At 49.1% G+C, this 22,612-nt stretch overlaps 1 protein-coding gene across 2 annotated transcripts in view; it reads right to left on the reverse strand.

The window, feature by feature from the left end:
• Vgll4 (vestigial like family member 4) overlaps nucleotides 1–18,548 on the reverse strand; it is a 118,146-nt gene extending 99,598 nt beyond the window's left edge. The window contains exons 1-2 of one of the 2 annotated variants that reach the window (XM_015997244.3): nucleotides 18,300–18,548; nucleotides 6,160–6,235 (exon numbers count right to left, since the gene is read on the reverse strand). In XM_015997244.3, coding sequence (XP_015852730.1) covers nucleotides 6,160–6,223 — 64 coding nt within the window. In that variant the 5' untranslated portion in view covers nucleotides 6,224–6,235; nucleotides 18,300–18,548. Of the gene's footprint in view, nucleotides 1–6,159; nucleotides 6,236–17,481; nucleotides 17,621–18,299 lie in introns of those variants that run through there. The other variant, XM_006978517.4, reaches the window with a different exon arrangement.
• Nucleotides 18,549–22,612: the final 4,064 nt, after the last annotated feature.

Consider the following 22,612-nt stretch of genomic DNA (forward strand, 5'->3'; position numbering starts at 1 on the left):
TACATTAAGAAGCAAAAGGAAGCTTGGTGGTAGAGGGTATTCAGTGATGGCAGCGTGTGCCTTTCATGCTCCAGGCACCATCAAAAAATAAACGAGACCAAACAGGGTGGAGGAGGCACACGCCTTTTAATCCCAGCACTCAACATGATCTCTCCCTAACATGCAGTCCTTCAAGAGCAGCTATTAGCTGGGTGTGCTAATTCCCAATACTTTAGAGGCAGAGGCAGGTGAGTTTGAGGACACCTTGATCTACAAAGTAGAGTTCTGGGACAGCTAGGACTGTCGAAAAAAAGAAAAAGAAGTAAATAAATAAACAATTTTAAAAAATAAAAGAGACCAAGAGAGGACTCCTCTGCACCCTGCGACACTCAATCCTGAAGAGCTCCGCAGTACTCAGTAGTGGTTAACCTCATCTATCAGTTGTTCTGTTTGAGACCAGCTCACACTTGCTCTGTAGCCAAGGATGATGACCTTCAGCTCCTGATCCTCCTGCCTCCGCCTCCCAAGTACTGGGGATTAACACACCCAGCTAATAGCTGTTCCTCAAGGACTGCTTGTTAGGGAGAGATCATCTTGAGTTTTGCAAGCTCCATCCATGTTTCTTTTTTGTTTGTTTTAATCTTCAATTAGGCATCTAGCTTCTTCAAGCTTAACTTTCTGGTATTTCTAAGATAGCCGTTTGCAAGTTCTTGCTGTAAGAATCAAAAGAAAATGCTTTCTGAACTACAGTGTGCTATCAACTACAACGGGGTGGGGTGGGGTTCGGAAACTGTACATTTCAACTACAACAATGACCATCATAAGTCGGTTTCACTGGTGCCAAATGAACCAATTCCTCAGAGAGAAGCCATGCCAGTGGCTATTTTATTGCCAATAAACGTTTAAGTGTCTGACATATGCACCAAATGGTGCATGTTTATGCTTGGGACAGGCAGAGGGAACTAGCCCTCGGCAGGCGGAGGTTCCAATCCATACACTCTCGGGATCCGAGTCTTTCGTTATAAGGAGATCTTATAACAAACTATTTGGAGATCTTGCTTTTCTGAAGTACAAGTTAATGAAACCGGGAATCTGTAAACTACAGGGACACAGACAGTGACCACTTTCCGGAGAGGGGCTTCCTGATCAATCTGTCCCCCTTATTTCACGGTCCACTTCTGTTGGGACAAGTACCCCAGTTAGTTGCAATTCCACAGCCCACATGCTGGTCAATCCTCCTCGCACATAAGAGGAAGAAGTTTATCTCAAAGCAGAGAGATGCCATCAAGGTTGCTCCAACTGTGGGCCGTCACGCTGGGCCTTAACAGGACCGCACCGTGCAGTCAGAGTGTGGGGCTCTCTCCAGAGCTTCAGGGATCAGATCCACGCAAGGGCCCGAGGTCAAGCATGACACGAACTGCTTTCGCACTAGGTACCATCTTCACACTGTCCAAAAACCACAACGTTAGGTGTTGAGGAAAGGCAAGATAACAAGGGGAAAGCAGAGGAGGGGGCAGCAAACACCAGCCCTGCACAGGCTGGTTTGATGTGGGGGCCGAAACAAACCGTCACAGTCTCTCATGCTGAGAAAATGATGTGAGCGCATTTTCACTGGGACAGAATCTGCTATTTTCTCCTGTGTTTTTGTTTGTTTGTTTGTTTGTTTGTTTGTTTGTTTGTTTGTGACAGGGTCTTACTATGTAACCCTGGCTATCCTGGAACTCACTATGTAGACCAGGCTGGCCTCAAACTCACAGAGATCCACCTGCCTCTGCCTCCCAAGTGCTGGGATTAAAGGTGTGTTCCATCACATTCTACTTCTTTAATTTTTAGGCAAAATAAACATCAACCTAGAGAGATGAAAATGTTCCACACAGCTGGGTGCCAATCTCCTTCTTACAAATGAAAGCTTGGACTCCTCAGAATTCCTTATCGGGAAGGGCTATGGTCACTTACGCTTCATCCATCAGTCACCTTTCAAGGGCCTCTGCCAAAGAAGGAGCCAGCAGAGCAGGTATGAAACAGGTGTGCAATGCTGCGCCCTCCCATGCTGTTCTTCACGTGGACCCCTCCCCACAAACCCCTAAAATAAAGCTTTTCCCCAAGGGCTGATGAGATGGCTCAGTCATTAACAGCACTCGCTGCTCTTCCAGAGGACTAGAGGTCAGTTCCCAGGACTCTCATCAAGAAACTCACAATTGCCTGTAACTCCAGCTCCAGGGGATCTGACACCCTCTTCTGGCCACCTGCACCCAAGTGGCATTCACTCACACAGCATACACATATGCAGATATATAAAAATAGTAAAAATAAATCTTAAAAATAAATAAAGCCATATTTTTAAATCACTTGACTTAGATAGAACGGTACCACTGGCCACTTGGGAGACTGAGGCAGGAGGAGGATCACTTGAGCCCAGAAGTCTAAGGCCAGCCTAGACACCATCTCAATAACTACCAAAAAAGATCTTTGTTTTTAAAGTGGAGATGGGTGTATTAAAAGATTTTAAGACATGCTTAAGCCTAAGGGTTAAGTGAGAGATTCACTCAGAGAGAAAGATGTACCCCAGAACACAGGTGCAGACTTCTCTGAAAACGGTTACCCAAAAGATTTCGACCAAAGCATACAAACCAGCTATAAAATCTCATACTCTAGGATATACAAGAAAAACATGTCAAAAATGTTTTTGTAAACATCACAATAAGATGGGGTATAGTATAAAAGACAACAAAGTAGGTGGCCTCCAGTTGGTGGCACTGTTTGGGGAGGTTGAGGAGGTGTGGCCTTGCTGAAGGAAACCCGTCACTGGGAGCGGACTCTGCGTTTAGTCTTGCCTGTTTCAAGTTAACACACTCTACTTCTGAACTGTGGTTCAGCATGTGAGCTCTCGGCTTCCTATTCCTGCTGCCATGGCCTGCAGCCTGTTGCCAGGCTGTACCCACCATTATGGACTCTAACCTGCTGGCAACATAAGCCCAATAAATTCTTTCTTCTGTAAGCTCCCTTGGTCATGGTGTTTTATCACAGCAATAGGAAAGTAACTAATACAGTGGGCAAAGACACTTGCCATCAAGCCTGACAAATCTGGCTCAATCCTCAGAACCCATATGGTAGAAGAGGAGAAATGATACCACAAAGTCGCCCCCTGACCTTCACTCGTGAGCCATGGCACCCCCATACCCACACATATACAAACATCCACGCGGGCAAATATAAAGACACAAAGGTATTATTATTCAATATGTCAGGGATCTCGTCCCTATTTTGATCACCATTTTTTTTTGGGGGGGCGCTTTTTTTTTAACTACTAAGTGAGTAAAAGTTGAAGAAAGTTGCGGACACCAACCTCAGCATGAACAACCCCCACAAGGGGAGTTTCTCCCAGACAAAGAGAATAAGAATGGCAGCATCAAGTTGTATTTTCACTGGATACATTCCAGCTGTGCCCTGGTGGCTCATGGACTTGACCAAAGTCTCATGAGTGGTAGAATGATTATTTTGGGTAAATTTATTCCTTCTAGGATGCCCAGATAAGCTTGTGTTACCACAAAACCTCCCTTTCTCCACTTACATTCGCTGGTGTCCTCAGATATTGCCTTTATTCTCTGCTGGATGACCTCATGGAACCTTAAGGCTATCAGCTACCACAAGGCCTTCCATTCGCTCCCAAATGCTAGAACAATCATACCCTCCAAAATGCCCCAAGTTTTTGGTTCTCCAGGAGCTGAAGAAAAGTGGAGAGACTCATTTGGGTCACCGAGATGTACTGAGAAGCTGATCTCAAGAAACAGTTCTGTGTTCGTAATGAGACACCCAAATCAGATTATACACACACACAGGCTTTTTAAAAGTGTTGGGGAGAATGTTAATCACCCCTAAAGTGTAAGAGCAATTTATAACAAAAGCTAAAATAGAATTAATCTAGGGCAGAGTAAGCTGAGTCGGGCGGGCTGGGCGGGTCCAGATAAGTCTAAGAAGTCTAGTGAGAGATGTCGGCGTCAGGTCAACTGTGTCTCTGTGAACTCTCACGCACTCACAATAGATACACCACTGCTGTAGTGGATAGACACAGAAAATGCAATGCCTGTTAGTTTTAAATATGCTTGTTATGATGCGAGGAAGGCCATGAGGTACGACAAAACCCAGTATCAGAGCTTTATTAGGAGAGGAGGGGACAGAAGAGAGTGAGTGACCAGGCCTGTAAAGGGGGGGGGGGCAGAAGAGAAGGGAGGAGTCTGTGACCAGCTTTTTAAGGATTTCCCCACACAGAGCTACACCACACATGCGCAGATTGTGTGGTCACGCAGCGCACTGATGACGTAAGACCCTTGCTTAGCTACTGAACTGTGCATGTGCGGTCATGCAGCTGGAGGAGTGGCAGAATCCTAACAATGCCTATGTCCCGAATCCTTTGAACCTAATACTGGCACACAGAATAAGACCAGAAGGAAATCCTCTCAAGATGTTGCCAGGGGCTGAGTGCATCTTAGCAGCGGAGTGCGTGCCTCCCATGTGAGGCTCCCTGGGTCATTCCCTAAGACCACATACACAAAGGAGTGTCTACGTGTTAGAGCAACTACAGACATCTCTGCACTTGCCCTCTTCTGTGCAAAACCAGAGTTCAAGAAGCTGCAACCATGTGGGGAACATGGAGGATTACAGACGCACACCAGCCCATTCCTGAACCCACTGGAGTCATCACGGGTAAGGAATGTTCCCGAGTCTACCGTCTGACCACTGTAACCTTCCCTGTGATTCACTCATTCTGCCAAACACTTCCAGGCCAGGGCCTCGTGGGCAGAGAGCAAGATGTCCTCTCCCCCTTGGCAGTAATTCTTTCTGTGAAGGTGGCTCTGCCCTCTATACTCATCACCTCCTCTACACATTTTGAATTTCTACAAAAACATGTTCCTAAGTGCTACAAGAGCTTCATCGTTAGGTCCCCCCTTACACCATCATTGCTTGTTTGGAACCTAGGTAGGTGGGTAGGATTCTGGAACTGAGATTCATGAACTGGGAGGAGAGGGGCCCGAGTCAGGGCAAAGAAGATAATAAGTTCTCCAGATCCACACTCAAGGATACCAAGGGTCACACCTATTTTCACTGTCTTAAATGATCCCAGACTGGGGTATTAACATACAGAAAGCCAACTGCTACCTCGAGGGAACTTTCCCACCGCTACATCAGTGTGCCACACATCCCAGACAACTACTCAAGTCAGCCCCATGTGCTGCCATCTTAGGACGCCAAGGAGTTTTCTGAAGTTCCGATGATATCCTGTCACCAGAGCTGCCTCTCCCTGCGGCCTTGGAAATGACACTCAGCATCCCAAAGCTTCCATTTCCCTGGGGAGGGGTAATTACAACTCATCACAAGGTATTCAGTCACATCCCCCAGTGATCAAAAACTCAATACCTGGGGATTGTGCAAGAGGCTGGGGAGGTGGGGCAGGGTGGATGGCTATCTTGTCCAATCACTTCTCTAATGATGACCTTGTGTGACTGGAGGCGGAGATCCCTTGATAACATCCAAGACTAGGAGAGGGCCTGACATGGGCGCTCTCCACCAGGAGGTGAGAACGAAGGTTGGCACCAACACATGAGAGCCCATCACAGTTCCACAGCACTTGGCGGGCAGGCATCATTTCCCATCCTTGATGATATATATTTCCAGGATTAGAAAAGTTGGCCCAACAGCTAATAGCAAGCATTGTACACCACGAGGACGTGAAGCTCAGTGAGCACCAGGCATGGGTGGTGCACACCTTTGTTCCCAGCACTGTGACTTCGGGGCTAGACTGGTCTACACAATGAATCCCCCCACCGAGGCTAGCCAGGGTTACTCACTGTGACACTGTCTCAAACCAAGAAAGAATTATCTCCATTACTGATCTCAAAAATCAGACTGCAGAAGGACAAATTGCAGTTCAAGCCCCAGCAACCAAAGTGGCAGCTAAAATACATGATCTGGGATGAGGCTTGGAGGTGGGGCACTTGCCTGGCATGCAACAAATACAAACAAACCATCCCCTGGTAATTTGGACATGAGCACGAGGAAAACACACTGTTATCTTTTTGGAAAAGCAACCAAAATTATCAACACACAGTCAGGAAACTAGGCAGAGAAGGAGGTAGTTAGAACTTGGCATAGGAGGCACTAAATATAGATAACTCGACTCACGTTTTTCATCGTCAGCATGCACCAGAGAGGCTGCCCTGGACAATACATCCAACGGCGTCTCCATTCCTGGGGGAGCCTGCAGGGGAACAGAATAGGTGGGGGGAAAAAAAACACACGTAAATAGAACTTTCCAAGACTCATCTGGAATTCTGGTAGCTAAAAGCGTACTAGGGTTACAGCTTGAAGTGCATGCTTGGCACACACAAGGCCCTGGGTTCAAGCCCAGCACCAAAAAGAGAATTGAAAATAATTTTAGTAGCCCACAAAGTAACTCCTCCATCAGCCACAAATACCTCTTCTAGATTGAAGTTCCTCCTGCTTGTAGAGACAGCAGGGCCCTGGTCAGGAAGTTGCCGAGCCCAGGAACTCTGCTGGCGCTCTAAGGAGAGATACTGAATGTTCCCGCCCACGTCACTAGTGTTTATAAGTGTCTATGCCCGTTCATGGCGAGCCTGTGCAGACACACCCCAAAAAAATTAGTCTGGGGAACAAAGGCTGTCTGTGAACACGGAATTGCCACCCGTCTGAGGGTTTGGTGGTGGTGATGCTCTCTGCCAGTGAGGAGTCTTTGCAGAAACAACTATAATTGGAGCACTTTGTGCTTTTGCCTTCCTAGCTGAGAATCAATAAGCGACAGCGAGGGTTTCAGAACAGCCAGAGAGCCGCAGACTCCGATCTGCGGTGTGTGCCCGAAACACTCAACCTTCTGGAGAGCTAAAGGGCACTTGGGTTCTAACAGGGATCTTCCCGGTGTCATGCACCCTGTGACCACTAGTGCTGAATTCTGTACCACACCAGTGTTTTATAAACCTGTTTGTTTTGCAGTCCTGTGCAGTGAACCCCAACCTTGCATGCTACACAGACCTTACCCCAGCCCAGATCACCATGCTTTTATTGACACTGGACTCCAGTGAACTGCCCCCATAGAGATGATGGAGCTGTAAAAGCAGAGGCTGCAAGAGACTTAAAGGGAGAAGAAATCCCTAAAAATGAGGCTGGTTCTGACCCACTTCCCTTTCTGAATAAAACAATCCCACCAAATAAACAAACAACACATTCAATTATCACGAGAACACTGTTTATTAACTCAGGAACTAAGGGGAGAAAGCCCGAAACTCCACTTTTTAAAGACACCCAGAATTATTTATTCAGTATTAGCAAACATTTACTACAACCTACTATGAAGGTCACTCGGTTGTGCCAGCCGGGCTTCTCTTTCTAATATAAATACTTCAGGCCTCCAAGGAGGCATCAATTCTTGATCCTGCAGTGTGACTTCACTCGATAATCGTCGAGTATATACTTGGTGTTAAAGGAAGGAACGGGACCAAGACAAGCAGCTGCCTCCAAAGAGCTTGTGGTCTGTGTGGCACCCAACTCTCTAAGAACTCAAGCTACAGGGATGGGTTTCCAAAGCACTGCTTTGAGATGACTCCGTGGTCAAGAGCACTAGCTGCTCTTGCAAAGGACCGAAGTTTGATTCCCAGGACCTACATGGCTATTCACATTTATTTATCTCTCCTACCTCCCACCCTGGTGCTCACCACAGCATATATGTGGAAGTGAGAAGCCAGCTCACAGTTGGTTCTCCCCTTCCTGGAAATAGGTCCTAGAAATAGAGCTCAGGTCATCAGGTTTGATGGCAAGCGCCTGTACCTGCTGAGCCATCTTGCTGGCCCAGGAAAACAAAACAAAGTTGTCTAGGGTAAATTCACTTGGAGAATCTTGAAGCAAACTGGTGAGCAGCAGATTTCTTGCATGTGCTGTCACTGTGCTGCTGGACCCTCTGCAGGGGACTAGTCCTTACCCCACCCCACCAGCCACCCTGCTAACCTCAATCGTCTCCGTCTCCCAAAGGGTGATGGTGGTTTACAAAACACTTGTGTGAAATTCCAAACCACTTCATGAGCCAAGCCCTGCAGAGACTGGGGTGGATTCTGAAAGGCTGATGGAGAAAGCAGCTGAGACTGGTAATAAAAGGACATCTGTGGGAACCGGAGGACGTGAGATAAGGACAAACAGAGAATAAGCTTTCGAAGCAATTGCTCTACAAGGGAGTCCATCCCAGCACCAGGGAGGCCGAAGCAAGAAGAGATTGAGGGCGTTCAGGGGCTGCAGGGCTGCGGAGACGCAGTTTGTACTCCATCCACTTGCAGAGAACCTGAGTTCGGTTCCCAGCACCCACACTGGGTGGCTCACAACCACCTGTAACTCCAGCTTCTGGAGAGTCTAACACCTCTGGCCTCTGTGGGCATCTGCACTCATGTGCACATACCCACAACCACCACATATACATGGGGATAACTTGGGAGTTCAAGGCCAACCTGAGTTACATGAGACCCTATCCCAAAACAAGAACCAAAAGGAAATAAAATGTCAATAGATGTGCAAGTGTATTAAGCAAACTGTAAATAACAGCATATGTTCCTACAGATGATGAGGACTGGGTATGTAGGTCAGCAGGAGAGCAAGGCTCAGTCCCTGTACCGAGTAAAAACAAAACAAGAAAATAATGTCCCATGATAAAAAGAGGAAAATGACTAAAACAGGCCAAGCATCAGCCACTATTTTCACAGGGTGAGCTAGGGTGGTCTCCCTGAAGATGGCACCCTGTGGCAGGAATAAGAGCAGAGGAGGTGCAACATGGAAGAGAGTCCAACGTCTTCAGGAGGGGAGTGGCAGCCTGGCTCCTCTCCGTCCTTCTCAAAACCCAGGTTCAGATGGCAGAGGAGTCTCAAGAGCTAACCGGAAGGCAGTCTACGTGCAGCCCCAGAATGCCGTTCTGCTCCGACACATAGTGTAGCACTAACCAAATACAGACTGTGCGCCACGCTGACACCTGGACTGGGACTGAAGCGAGAGGAACAGCACACCACCGTGATACAAGCACAGGACACAAGCACAGGACACAAGCCCAGGACACCACCGGGACACAAGCACAGGACACAAGCCCAGGACTTCACCGGGACACAAGCACAGGACACAAGCCCAGGACTCCACCGGGACACAAGCATAGGACACCACCGGGACACAAGCCCGTTCTCACAGCCCCGGGGACTTTCTACATTGTCAAATGCAAGCATCACTCACGAGGAACAGAACCAGAACACACATGTATGGGTGTCCTGTGTGTGTGTGTGTGTGTGTGTGTGTGTGTGTGTGTGTGTGTGTGTGAGAGAGAGAGAGAGAGAGAGAGAGAGAGAGAGAGAGAGAGAGAGAGAGCCAATGTTCATATATTTTCTCTGCCAGCCTCACTCTTTTCCTAAGATTATCTTGTCCCCAGTCAGCTTTCTGTGATGGAGAAAGGAAGAGGTCTCCAACTCTGAAGCTACTTATTAAAACTTGGGAGCTCTCAGCGCTACCATGAAGTTCAACTACAAACCTGAAAGCCATTTTGCCCTTCCTCACCAAAATAAATATCTGTGCCCCTTCAGCCAACAAGGGGACAACAGCACCTGCCTTGGGAACAAAATTATGACGGATATTTGATTTATTTTTTCCCAAGGGAAGGAATAGAATTCAAGGCGCGTGTCATGGAAGTTTCCCAGGAGAGTTCCAGATGGGCGGTACAGAGCTGCCGGACTCTGCCCAAAGAGCACCAGGGACTACATCTCCCTACGTAGGTTGGCCTGGAACAACCTTCTTTAGCCAGCATGGTCACTGGAGGAGACGGGGACAGCAGAAGTTACAGTCGGGCTGCCTCAAGTTCCTGCCACTCCATCACTTGGCCACATGTGAGAAACTATCCCAGAGACACTTGATGGTCCCCCAACTTCCAGCTGCACATGATTAAGTACCCCCAAATTCCTACAGGCCCCGTTCCATCAGCAGTCCAAACCATTGCCCTGCCAGGAGCTCACCCTCCTCCAATAGAGACAATAGTACAGGCCAGAAGTGTGAGTACTGCCAGGGTCACAGCCTTCTTGGCCATCAAGAGCTTAGAGGACTTCACTGGGCCTCCTCTCTTTCTATCCAGGAGCAGATGCGACAGCACCAAAACCGAACGGTGGGCGCCCTGTCTGGGAGCAGCTTATTTATACCCACAGCAGCCCACACTGTGGTCAACCAGGAAGCCGAAATCAAGAGTCAGGCTGTCCTGGCTGGTTTTGTGTCAACTTGACACAAGCTGGAGTCATCAGAGAGGAAGGAGCCTCGGTTGAGGAAATGTTTCCATGAGATCCAGCTGTACAGCATTTTCTCAATTAGTAATCCATGGAGGAGGGTCTAGCCCACGGTGGGTGGTCCCATCCCTGGGCTGGTGGTCCTGGGTTCCATAAGAAAGCAGGCTGAGCAGGCCATGAGAAGGAAGCAGCTCTCCTCCATGGCCTCTGCATCAGCTCCCGCCTCCAGGTTCCTGCCCTGCGTGAGTTCCTGTCCTGACTTCCTTTGGTGATGAACAGCAAGTGTTTTCATCCCCAACTTGCTTTTTGGTCACGGTGTTTCATAGTAACAACAGAAACCCTAACTAAGACACAGGCCACACAGTCACCAAAATCTAGAGATCACAGACAATCACAGCTCCATGAGGACCCAGCTTCTTGGAATACATGTCTTCACAGCCACATCTCAGACCAACCCTCTCTGTTCTTCTTGCTAAAAAATATGTTCCATTTGTGTTCCTTCTTTTCTTTCTTCATATGTTTTTACCATCTGTCAAGTCAATACAGACAGGGCACTAGTATCAGAAAACCAATTTATTCACAGAAATGCCATCGTCTGCTAGGCTTTGCAGGGCATGTCCAAAGCCAATGGGATGGCCAGCCACTTACCTTCTCCCCAGGTCCCCTGTCCCTGTGGTGGTTTGAACAAGAGATGTGTATACACAGGGGCAGGAGAGATGGCGCAGCAGTTAAAAGCACTGGCTGCTCTTCCAGAGGACCCTGGGTTCAATTCCCAGCACCCACATGGCAGCTCACACCTGTCTGTAACTCCACTTTCAGGGCCTCTGACACCCTCATACAGACATACATGCAGGCAAAATACCAACTGAACATAAAATAAAAATAAATTTTTAAAAATGCGGAGTGTGCGAGCGTGCGCATACACACACACACACACACACACATTCCAATAGGCTTGTGTGTTTGAACACCCGGTCCTGGTTATGCTGTTTGGGGGAGATTATGGAATCCTTGGGAGGTAAAGCTTGGCCAGAAGATCACTGTGGGGTGGACTTTGAGGGTCTGCAGCCTTACCTCACTTAACTGTACTCTCTGCTTCCTGTGTGTGGATAAAATGTCATCAGCCAGCTCCCAGCTCCCACCACACCATGCCTCCCTGCCATGAGTCTCTATCCTGAACCTGTAAGCCGACATAAGGCCTTTCTTCCCCAGGTTGTTCATGGCCGTAATACGTTATCACAGCAACAGGACAGTAACTAATACAACCCCTTAAAGACAATGAGTACTTGGTACCCATGAGTCAATCTCTCCCCATCCATCCCTTCCTGCTTTTACTTTTTTTTTTTTAAATATGTGTGTGGTGACCATGTATGTACACATGAGTGTGCACATGCACCAGCCACATGAAGCCAGCACCAGGTGTCCTCCTCAATCCCTCTGTACCCTGCCTTTTGAAACAGGGTTTGCCACTGAACCTGGACCTTGCCGATTTGGCTAAACTGGCTGGCCAGACATCTTCCTGTCTCTGCCTCCCCAGCCATGGAGTGACAGCCTATTAAAATCTGCTCTTTCCCCAGGAGTGCCACTAACGAACATCCACAGCAGAGCCTTTGATACCCCCGGCTTTCCATCCTTGGGCATGTTCAAGAATGGGCAACTGACCCACATGGCTATCCTTTGAAGCACCAGGGATACCAAGGACTTGGCCAGCTTTGACTTACATCCACCTCCTTGTATCTGTACACCATCATGCCTGAAAATCCATCAGGGCAGATGCCTGAAGTACAGGTAACATCCCTACATGTCCTATGAATTAAAAATGTGTGTACATACTTAAAATCCTAGTTAGGGATCTTCCAGGTAGCTGCTGGCCTCCACAATCAGACGCACATCAAGAGCTAGTGCTGTCGTCTATGACCCCCCTGTGGTCCTAGAACTCACCCAGCTGCTCCAGGTGTGTCCTCTACCTGCAAGGGCTTGAGGCCCCCCCTGTGTCTCCCCCGCAGGAAACAAGTCTCCTCTGGAATGACTCATCCTCCTACTCTTCAAACTGGGCACACTGGATTTCAGAAAGAGGAAGCAGGCACCTGCCACTTCATCTCGACCCATCGTTTGTCTACCCCCACTGCCCAGCTAGAGAAGACCTCAGTGGGCTTCGGTACAAAGGAACATTGTTCTGGCCAGAATCCTAAAGAAATGTACTGCTTAACTGTGTTCATGCTTCTCGTGCCACAGTGGCCCAAGGCTTGACTCTGCAGCCTTCCTCAGCCCCACATAAAGGGAGGGATGACGTCTCACTGACCCTGACCACCCCAGTTGATTAGTAGACCGGCGCTACCATGCGGAGTCTAACCGCCTCAGTCACTACAGCGCCATTAGCACCAGAAAATCATTGCTTTTTCTGCAGTGTTAGGAATAGAATCCAGGGCCCTGAGCACATTAGGATCCCATTCTACACTGAGCTACATGCTCAGCCCTGACAACACAGTTCCTTCTCAGCCTCCACAGTGCAAATGCATAGACTTAGGAAGTAGGCCGTGAGCCAATCGAGGCCATCTACACAGGCTCAAAGCTGCATAGCACACTGTAGGACCCCATGCGAGGCTGTGATGTGGTGCCGGCCTACATTCTTTCTGCCGGTTGAAGTTCATTCATCTCTCTCAAGGAACGCATGGAGAGTAAACCTTGTGACAGGCACACACTGACCTACTATGTCTAAAAGCTTAAGGCTTGACCTTTTTTTTTTTTAACAGACTACCAATTCTCAGCATTTTTTCCCACTGTTGTCAGCCTACATAAAAGTGAACTCTATGACTCACAATCACCTGTAACTCCAGCTCCAGGGGATCCCACGCCCTCTTCTGGCCTTAACTCCCAGCCTGTCAAAACCTAGATAAGTCTTTTTTGTTGTGGTTTGATTTTTTTTTCGAGACTGGAATTCTCTGTGTTACAGCCCTGGCTGTCTTGGAACTTGCTCTGCAGACCAGGCCGGACTCAAACTCACAGAGATCCACCTGCCTCTGCCTCCCTAGTGCTGGGATTAAAGGCATGCGCCACCACCGCCCAGCTTCTAGATAAGTCTTCTAAATCAGGATATACTGTATCATTAGACACACTGGTCATGGCCATTAGTAACTACAGTTAGTTCTCTTAACTTACTATAATTAAGTTCTGTAAAACCATCACAAATTGGGGGCTGGAGAGATAGCTCAGCGGTGAAGAGGACTCCATGCTCTCCCAGAGAACCTGGGTCAATTCACAGCACCCACATGGCAGCTCACATGATTTATAACTCCAGTTCCATGGGCTGTAGCACCCTCTTCTAGCCTCAGTGGACTCTGCACATATGTGACACACACACACACACACACACACACACACACACACACACACATAAATAAAAATTAAAAAATTTAAACTCTATAAATATTCAGTGAGGTTCCTTTCAGCTGCTAGACACATTTTGCTGACTGACCAATATCCAGCCTTGTTTCAAGTGTGTTTCTGTTTAAACATATCTTACTGAATACCTGTGGATTCATTAACGTGGAATTCACAGCTCCCAGCTCTGCCAGGCACCCATAACTTCCTCTTCCTTCCACCACACACGGCAAACCACAGTCTCCCTAGCTGAAGGCCCTAAGGCATCTTCACCATCATGCTTGGAGGTTGTTTGAAACAAACCAAGCACGAAAAGCATGAAAATGGAGAAAACACGGTACTTACACCAGCCCCGCCCCCAAGACACACCAAAGCACAAATGCTCACACCCAGTGTGAGCACTGGAACAAGCCTGAGCATTACCCTGTTGAACCTCCTTTAGGAAGTGTGCATGGAGAGACTTAAACCTGCCCGACCTCCTCCTCACACGGTGCAAGCTCTGCTTCGGGAGGCAGTCACACACTGCAAATGTGAACAATGGCAACTGACTATATCTCTGTAGGCAGACACGAAGCGTAAGACGCACAAAGGAGTTCTGAAAGGTTTTCCTCCTTCGCCAAAGAGCCATTAAACTATATCCCACATAGATTTCCGCCTCCTGACCCTGGTGTCAACACTTCTTACTTTCCTGTCTTGGCAGTATGTGCTTTCCAGTTCTGGCAACCCTGCCCAAGTTTCTTGTCATGGCCATTTGTTCTTTGGGTGGACAAGCCCCTGCTAACCAGCTGGCACCATTCACCTAATTCACCCAGTCCTCCACCAAACTACAACCGGCAGTCTGTACTAACTCCAGAAAGGGTCCCCCTCAGAACCATGAATGACCCATGGCTAACATACCACACTGGAGGGGACTTTTTGTTTATTTTTTAAGATAGGGTCTCCTTTACCCAGGTTGCCTAGAACTTGACCCACAGCCCGGGGGACAGTTTCTGGCACCTGCTGGTATTACACGTGTGTACTACTATATCAAGCCTCAGAAAGTTCTTTCACATACTTTTCTCTTTCTCTGGTTTCTCCTATCGCCGACACCTTATCTCAGGCAATAAAAAAAAACCCTGACATTGAAAATCACCAGTTGTCCTCAATTCCCTCACATTTCCCAGGTGTGGCTTTTGTTATCAGAACTTTCAACTGACAGTATTTTATAAAATCATATTCAAAGTTCCATTTTCACGTTTGGGTACCTTCCCGGCTCCTGAGTAAATGTGTTTGGAGACAGAGTCTCTCACTGCCAAAAGAGGGCATCCGATCTTCTAGAATTGCAGTTGTGATGGTTGTGAGTTGCCATGTGCGTGTGGGGAACTGTCCCCAGACCTCTGCAAGATCAGCCAAGCCCCTATGCCCAGACTTAAATGGGTACTGGGGATCTGAACTCGGGTCCTCGTGCTTCTTTACTGAAGACTTCACCCACATGACCATCTCCAGCCCCACAAGACAGCTTTTATTGTCGTAACTCACCTACTTTATTTTTTTAAAAGGTTGTGCAGATAATCTCCAGACAACGTAACCTCAGGAGGGAGACACAGAGACTTCGCTGTGGGGTTGTTTGAGCAGTCACCAGAGGTGGGTAACAAGGCTGACTCCAGAGGACTGGAACTTTCCAATACAGAATAGTTAAAGGCGAAGAAAGTTTTACCCTCAGAGCTATGTCTGCAACTGCTGTGATCTTCAAGTCACTGCAAAGTCACCTGGGGAACCGGCACTAAGCTTATGATAGGCTTTCCCCAAACCTGATACAAAATCTGCCGGAAGTGCACGCTTCTCCTGGAATTCCGAAACTCTGATGCAGTGGCATAGAGGGTCAGTCTCTCACAGAAGAAAGGAAAGCGCACTGGAGAGACAACTCGGCGGTTAGGAGCCAGCACCCACACGGTGGCTCTCAAACATCTGTAACCCCAGTTCCAGGGGGTATGAAGCCCTCTTCTGGCCTCCACAGCACTGCAGGCATAAGTACACTGATATATGCAGGTAAAACACCCAAACTTATAAAATAAATCTTTAAAATTTGTAATTAAAAAATAAAACAGAATGTTAGGTTATCATTTGGCATATTTAGATTTATCTGGGACGGAACCAGTAAGTGGCAGAACTTGAACTCAAGTCTCCAGAAACAATGAGCTGAAGCTGTTTTTACTACAACGTTCACCATACAGACGTGGTTATTTACAGCAGAATTATCTTCCTAACTGTATTGTGTTTTGGTCAATACAAAAAATTAGTTCATTGGGGGAGAACAAGGGAATCCGTGACTGATATGTAGAACTAAATTATATTGTAAAATAAAATTAAATTTAAAAAAATTAGTTCACATTCTCTCTTCCAAATCGAAAGCAAAGGCAGATGACAGCCCAGAAGTGTTAAACCAGAGTTCAAACACAAAGCATGCTGGGCGTGGTGGCGCACACCTTTTGTCCCAGCACTCAGGAGGCAGAGGCAGAGAGGATCTCTGAGTTCGAGGCCAGCCTGGAATACAGAGTGAGCTTCAGGACAGTCAGGGCTACACAGAGGAACCCTGTCTCACAAGACTAACCAAACAAACAAACAAATAAATAAAAATAAAACATAAAGCGAGGAAGACAGCTTCTCAGCCAAATCTAACTGTAACTAGAACCTCGCCCCCCGCCGGAGGAAAGGGGCTTTACAAACTATATTGGGTGTAAGAAACTTCTGAGAAAAGTACCCATAAATCCATCATTTAAAGGGAGAGCGGGAGAAACAAGATCTTGCTAGAAGACACTACCAGCTCGGACTCTGCGCCACCCAGCCCTGAGGTCTCCATACGTCCCACTCGGTTGGCCTCGTGGGCATGCGCAGACTCCTAATTAGCCGCTGCAGGGAACAATGACCGCAGAGACTGAAGAGGAGGTAAAGTTTGGCACGCCAGAATGGTATGCAAAACTGACCTTCAAATCCTAAATTGCAAATGGACCTGTATTGTTTTTTGACCTTGTTCCCAGAAGAAAAAAAACAGGCGCCTACTTTCTTGGGTTTAGGGTGGAAAAAAAAGTCAAAACTCCACAACTAGAGTGGTAGTAGCTTTCACATTGAGGGCGCTGCGCGACCTGGTGGCTTACGCCTTTAGTCTCAGCACTCGAGAGGCAGAGGCAGGTGGATCGCTTTGGATTTGAGGCCAGCCTGGTCCACAAAGCGAGTTCCAGACCGGCTAGAACTACAAAGAGAGAGATCCTGTCTCAAAAAAAAAAAAAAAAAATTAAAGCGGCTTCTGATAAACACTCCAAGACAGCCCACCTCCCCCACACCAGGCTGCTGGTTCTTATTAACCAGAGGAGGAAACACAAGGAACAGACAAACGGGACCAACGATCAAAGTGAAACCGACTTTTTAATCATCTCGTTGAAACCGACGAACGCAGAGCCAGGAAAGCGCTAACGACGAGGCCGCCCCAGCAAGTCCTGTCATCCTCGCCTAAGACCTCAACGTCTCCGTGTGATGAATTCAAGACTCTTGAGCAAGGCAAAACAAAACCCAAAAAAAGGCAAAGACCGGAGCTTTCCGGGGAGGCCTCGCGCAGTCCGGCAAGGGCGCGCAGCCTTGTTTTGAGCAGGGGGCAGGAAGTGTGAGGAAAGCGTCGCGGCCGGGACCCAGCGGGTGCCTAGCTTCGGGGCCTGCGCGCGCGCGCGCGACCGGGACCCGGGTCAGCCGGAGCTGGACCGATCCGCGAGCACGAGCAGCCGCTCTCGGTCCGCGGCGGGTCGCTGTCTCCGGTCGCCGGACCTGGGCCAGGGTTTCCCGCACTCACCGCTTGCGCGCCTGGGGCTGGCCGGGCCCCGCCGGGGGCGCAGGGGACGGAGGCGGGGCACGCTCAGGGGCGCGCGGACTCGGGAACGCGCTCCTCTCCTCCCGGTTCTCCAAACGCGCGCACGCTCGGGAGCGCGAGGAATCCCTGGAATGAGGCGCAGCCCGCCCGCGCCGGGTCCCCTCCTGGCCGGCATAGCCACGCCCTACGCACGCCCCGGACACGCCCCTCGGGCCCGGCAGGTGGGGCCGCACCCAGGTGAGCCCGCGGGGCCGCGCTGCACGGCCACGAGCGGCGCGTACCCTCCGGCGCCGCGCGCTCCGAATCCAGAGCTCCCGCCCCGAACGTCGCTGGGGACGCGATGCTCCCCCGAGCTGCTTCTGCGGGGCAGGGCACGTGGACATGGCGTTCCTCAGCATCCCTCCCGCGTCACGCCCCCCGAGCCCCACGGACGCACCTTCCCGGCACACGCGCGAACACCCGCGGGCACTCCGGGGCGCGTCTAGGTGCCCGCCGCAACCAGCCACGCGCTCACAGCAGGCTTCCGCCCCACCGTCCCGCCGCGCTCCGTGCCCGTCTCCCCGTCACCTGCCCGCTCAGTCGGCCACACGGGGCACCCGGGCCACCTTCTCAGACCCCACACCGACCCGGCTCCCTGCAGCCCGAGGGCAGGCGGGGCGGTAGCCGCCCAGGAGTCTAGGCTCCACGTTCGCACCCACGCGGCGGCAGCTCGGTGGAGGGCCACTCGCAGCCTCACCCTCCGGTCACCAAACCCTACGCCCAAAGCCACTGGGACGCGACAGTCCGACAGCCACACGTACCTGAAGGCACAGAGCGGTCGCGCAAGCTTGGAAGGTGGGGGACTCGGGGTGCCACAGAATCAGAAGGGCAGCCTCCTCGGATCAAAACACTCCGAGCCGGCGGGGCTCCCTCCCATTCCAGCACTCCACGAGCGCGCACACGCGTCCACACTCACGCGCGGCCTCCCCACCCCCGAGCTGCCAAGAGGAAACTCGGGGAAAATCCGAGCCGCGGACAGGGCACTCCGGGGGCGCGCTGCACTTTGCTGCGCCGGGCAAACTCGTGCTGCCACCAGCCAGCTCCGCAGTGGGACGGGCAGGGGCGGGGGAGGAGGGAAACGCTTCCTATTGGTGCAGGGTCTGGCGAGGGCACGTGACCCGGAGAAGGCCAAGCCTGGCTTTAATTTTTAGCTGTCATTCTCGGGAGATGTTTGGGGTGGGGGAAGTGGACACGCCCCCGGCCCGGCAGCCCTGGGCCCTCCATTGTTTTTCTCATACTTCCACAATTAAGAAAAACATTTGCTTAGCATAACCAGTCGCTAACTTCATAAAACAGGCAGGGGCTGGACTTCTGGCTGGTTTTACCACAGCTCCACCTGCATGCCTTCTGGCCGTCCTCGAACCTTTGTCTCTAGAAAGCTCCCCGACCCCACACCCCACACCCCACACCCCACACACACACCACACCACACCACACATACCACACACCACACCACAGTCTTGGTTAGTTTTTTTGTTCATTTGACACAAGCTGGAGTCATTTGAGAAAAAGGAACCTCCATTGAGGAAAAAATGCTGCCTCCATTTTACAAACCTGTGGGGGCATTTTCTTAGTATTGATGTGGGAGGGTCCAGCCCACTGTGGGTGGGGACACCCTGGGCAGGTGGTCCTGGGTGTTACAAGCTGAGCAAGCCTTAGGGAGCAAGCCAGTAAGCAGTATTCCTCCATGGCATCTGCTTCAGTCCGTGCTCCGACTTCCCTGCAAGCTGTAAGCTGAAATGAACCCTTTCCTCCTGGAGATACTTTTGATCAAGCTTTTTTTTCCAAAGCACAGAAATCATATTAGACAATGACAACCCAGATCACAAGGGCTTTCCCTAGGAGGGGGCTCCAAGATGCCATAAAAATAATCAGTAGGTTACTTCAACGTTGAAAAGAGAAAATTGTGTTTTGAGTACCAAGCTGTTTTCCCTTCTGTTACTGGGTCATATGACATCCCCAGAATGTCACCCCTGTGAATAACAATAGAGGTAGAGGCCATTCATTTTTTGTTTTTGTTTTTTGTTTTTTGTTTTTTTTGCAAAATAGTTCCCTGGGGGCTTGTGGCCCCTTGTGAGGCACACAGGCACAGGATCCAAGTGTAGCCACCCTGGGGTTTCCTAGTTCCTCCTTTAAAATTCATGGATCAGAGCCAGGTGGTGGTGGCACCTTTAATCCCAGTACTCCTCGAGACAGAGCCAGGCATATCTCTGTGAGTTCGAGGCCAGCCTGGTCTACAGAGGGAGATCCAGGACAGGAAACCCTGTCAGGGGAGTGGGGGGGGGGGTCATGGATCAGGATCCCAACAAGAGGCTAGAGAAATAGCTCAAGTTAAGGGGATTGGCTGTTCTTCTAGAGGACCCCACTTCTATTCCCAGCAGCCAAGTCGGAGGCTCACAACTGTCTGTAACTCCAGCTCTAGGATAACTGGCACCCTCTTCTGGACTCTGCAGGCAGTTGCACTCACATGTGCATACACCCATGTATACACATAATTTAAAAATAAAAATAAACCTTGAAAAGAAAATCGTGGATCAGCGCTAGCTAGGAAGGCTCCCCAACTTTCTGATGGTGTGTGTAAGCACCTGAGTGTGGAGATCAGAAGACAATTTGCAAGAGTTGGTTCTCTCCTTCGTTCAAGTGGGTCCCGGGATAGTACTTGGGTCTCAGACTTGACTGCAAGCATCCTTACTCTCTGAGACATCTCTCCAGCCTCACAATGATGTTTTCAAACTTAGACTCTATTTAGTTCATCAAGTCTCAAGAGTCAATAAAGAGAGCTGGGTGGCGGTGGCACATGCCTTTAATCCTAGCACACGGGAGGCAGAGCCAGGTAGATCTCTGTGAGTTCGAGGCCAGAACAGAGCAAGATCCAGGACAGGCACCAAAACTACACAGAGAAATCCTGTCTTGGAAAAAAAAAAAGTTGATAAAGAATGTGTGCAAAATAACACAAATAGAGAATGAGGGCTCTTGTTCTTGTTACTTCTTTCTCAGGAGGGACTAAGGAAGAGGCAGAGGGGTATGGCGAAGTTCCATCTCCCCAGAGACTTGCTTGGATGGAGCACACAAGCAAGAATAACAAGTAACACGACTGCACATCTCAAACACCGGCCTCTGGCTGACAAAGCGACCCCACATATCATTATCTCATTGGATCTCCGCGACAATGTTGGCACTCCTTGGCTGCTAAGTGATTTTCGTTTGGGGTTGGGGCAGAGGTCTAAAACTGCCTCTTTAATTTCCATCACTGGCTAGACGGAGCCTTGCTCCGTAGATAAATCATAGGAACAAACAGCTTTTCTCATGGATGTGACCAGTCTTTGACCTTGGTGGGGCTTAATCTCACTCCCTGCCTTACATCAGCAGGAGCGAACTTAACTCTGGCAGCATCCAGTGCCCTGTGAAGTCTGGCTGTTTTCAGTGTGTAAGTGTAAACAGGTAAGTGGAAAACACAGGGTGGGGATGCTGTAAGGAACGGGAGAATTAGAGCCAAAACTCTAATGTCCTGTGATCAGTACATCATCCTGACAGTGCACAGTGGTCTGCAACACTTTGCATGGATCCAGGTATTAAGTGACAAACTCAGGTACTTGGCAAAGTACCTTATATGTGATGCTAAAAATGAAGTGAAAAGCAATTTTAGGAGGATGTGTGTGTGTGTGTGTGTGTGTGTGTGTGTGTGTGTGTGTGTGTGTATCCATATAATATATATGCAATAAGACCTTTTTAAGTTAAAAGCTGAGTGTGGTGGTAGACGCCTGTAGTCTGAGCTGTTCAGGAGACTAAAGCAGGAAAATGCCAGCCTGGATGACACAGCAAGACCCGTTCTTATCAACAAGAACAAGTTAGAATGGTAATTTTCATTGGTGGCTTGGTTTGGTTTGGTTTTTGTTTTTTTGAGACAGGGTTTCTCTGCGTAGTCCAGGCTGTCCTAGAACTTACTTTATAGAACACACAGAAATCCACTTGCCTCTGCCTCCCGAGTGCTGGGATTACAGGCATGTACCACCACCTCTTGGCTTTACCACATTTTTTAATGACTAAGAAACTCAAGAAAAATATTGGGAAAAAAACCATAAGTGAATATTACCTACACAGCCCACTGAATAAGTGAAGATTGGCTTGTACATACATAACTACTGAAAATGTGTTTCAAAATCAAGAATTCACAAATTACCAGTTTATTTTAAAAAAAAATAGTTATAAATGCCACCAGCCTTTAATCCCAACACTCAGGAGGCAGAGGCAGGTGGATCTCTGTGAGTTCAAGGCCAGCCTAGTCTACAGAGCAAGTTCTAGGACAGCTAGGGCTACACAGAAACGCTGTCTTGAAAAAACAAAACAACAACAACAAAAAAAGCTGCAGGTAATTAAGGAGCGGAGTACCTGGAGGTGGGAAGAGAGAAGCTGGCCTGCCTTGGTCCTCTTCAGAGCTCCCTAAAGGCACTGGGAGGATGGTGTTAGGAGGATGGGAGAGGATATGTCCTGTTCTGTCTGCTTTTAACTTGTGTCTGGAACTTTTCCTGCTTAACCATTAAAAAATTAAAATAGAGACTGGAGCGATGGCCCAGTGGTTAAGAGCTCTTGCGGAGGATCTGGGTTCAATCCCCAGCACCCATATGATGGCTCAAAGCCATCTGTAACTCCAGTTCTGGGAATCCAATGCCCTCTTCAGGTCTGTAGGGGTGCTGCATTCACATGGTACAAGTCATATCTGCGGGCAAAGCACTCATACATACACCTGAGATAAAAATAAAAAACATTTTTAATTAAATAAAAGGAATAAGAACACACACAAGACCTGAGGACACTGTGTAGACCAGCTCTGGGCCTCTCCCTGTGCCACAAGGTGTTTTCTGGCCTCCTTGTCTATTTGTTCCCCCCCAAATCTCCTGTAATCCCAGCACTTGAGGACTTGTGGGGTGGAGGCTGGAGCTTCAGGAATTCAAGGTCATCCTCAGGTACAAAGCCAGTTAGATGCTAGCTGTCTCAAAGTAAATAAATAAATGACATCATCAGAGAGAGGTGAGGAAGAGCAAATCATTCAGGACCCTCAGCAGAGGGGTTTCCC

This window comes from Peromyscus maniculatus, chromosome 3 (assembly GCF_049852395.1).
Source record: "Peromyscus maniculatus bairdii isolate BWxNUB_F1_BW_parent chromosome 3, HU_Pman_BW_mat_3.1, whole genome shotgun sequence".
Taxonomy (NCBI): domain Eukaryota; kingdom Metazoa; phylum Chordata; class Mammalia; order Rodentia; family Cricetidae; genus Peromyscus; species Peromyscus maniculatus.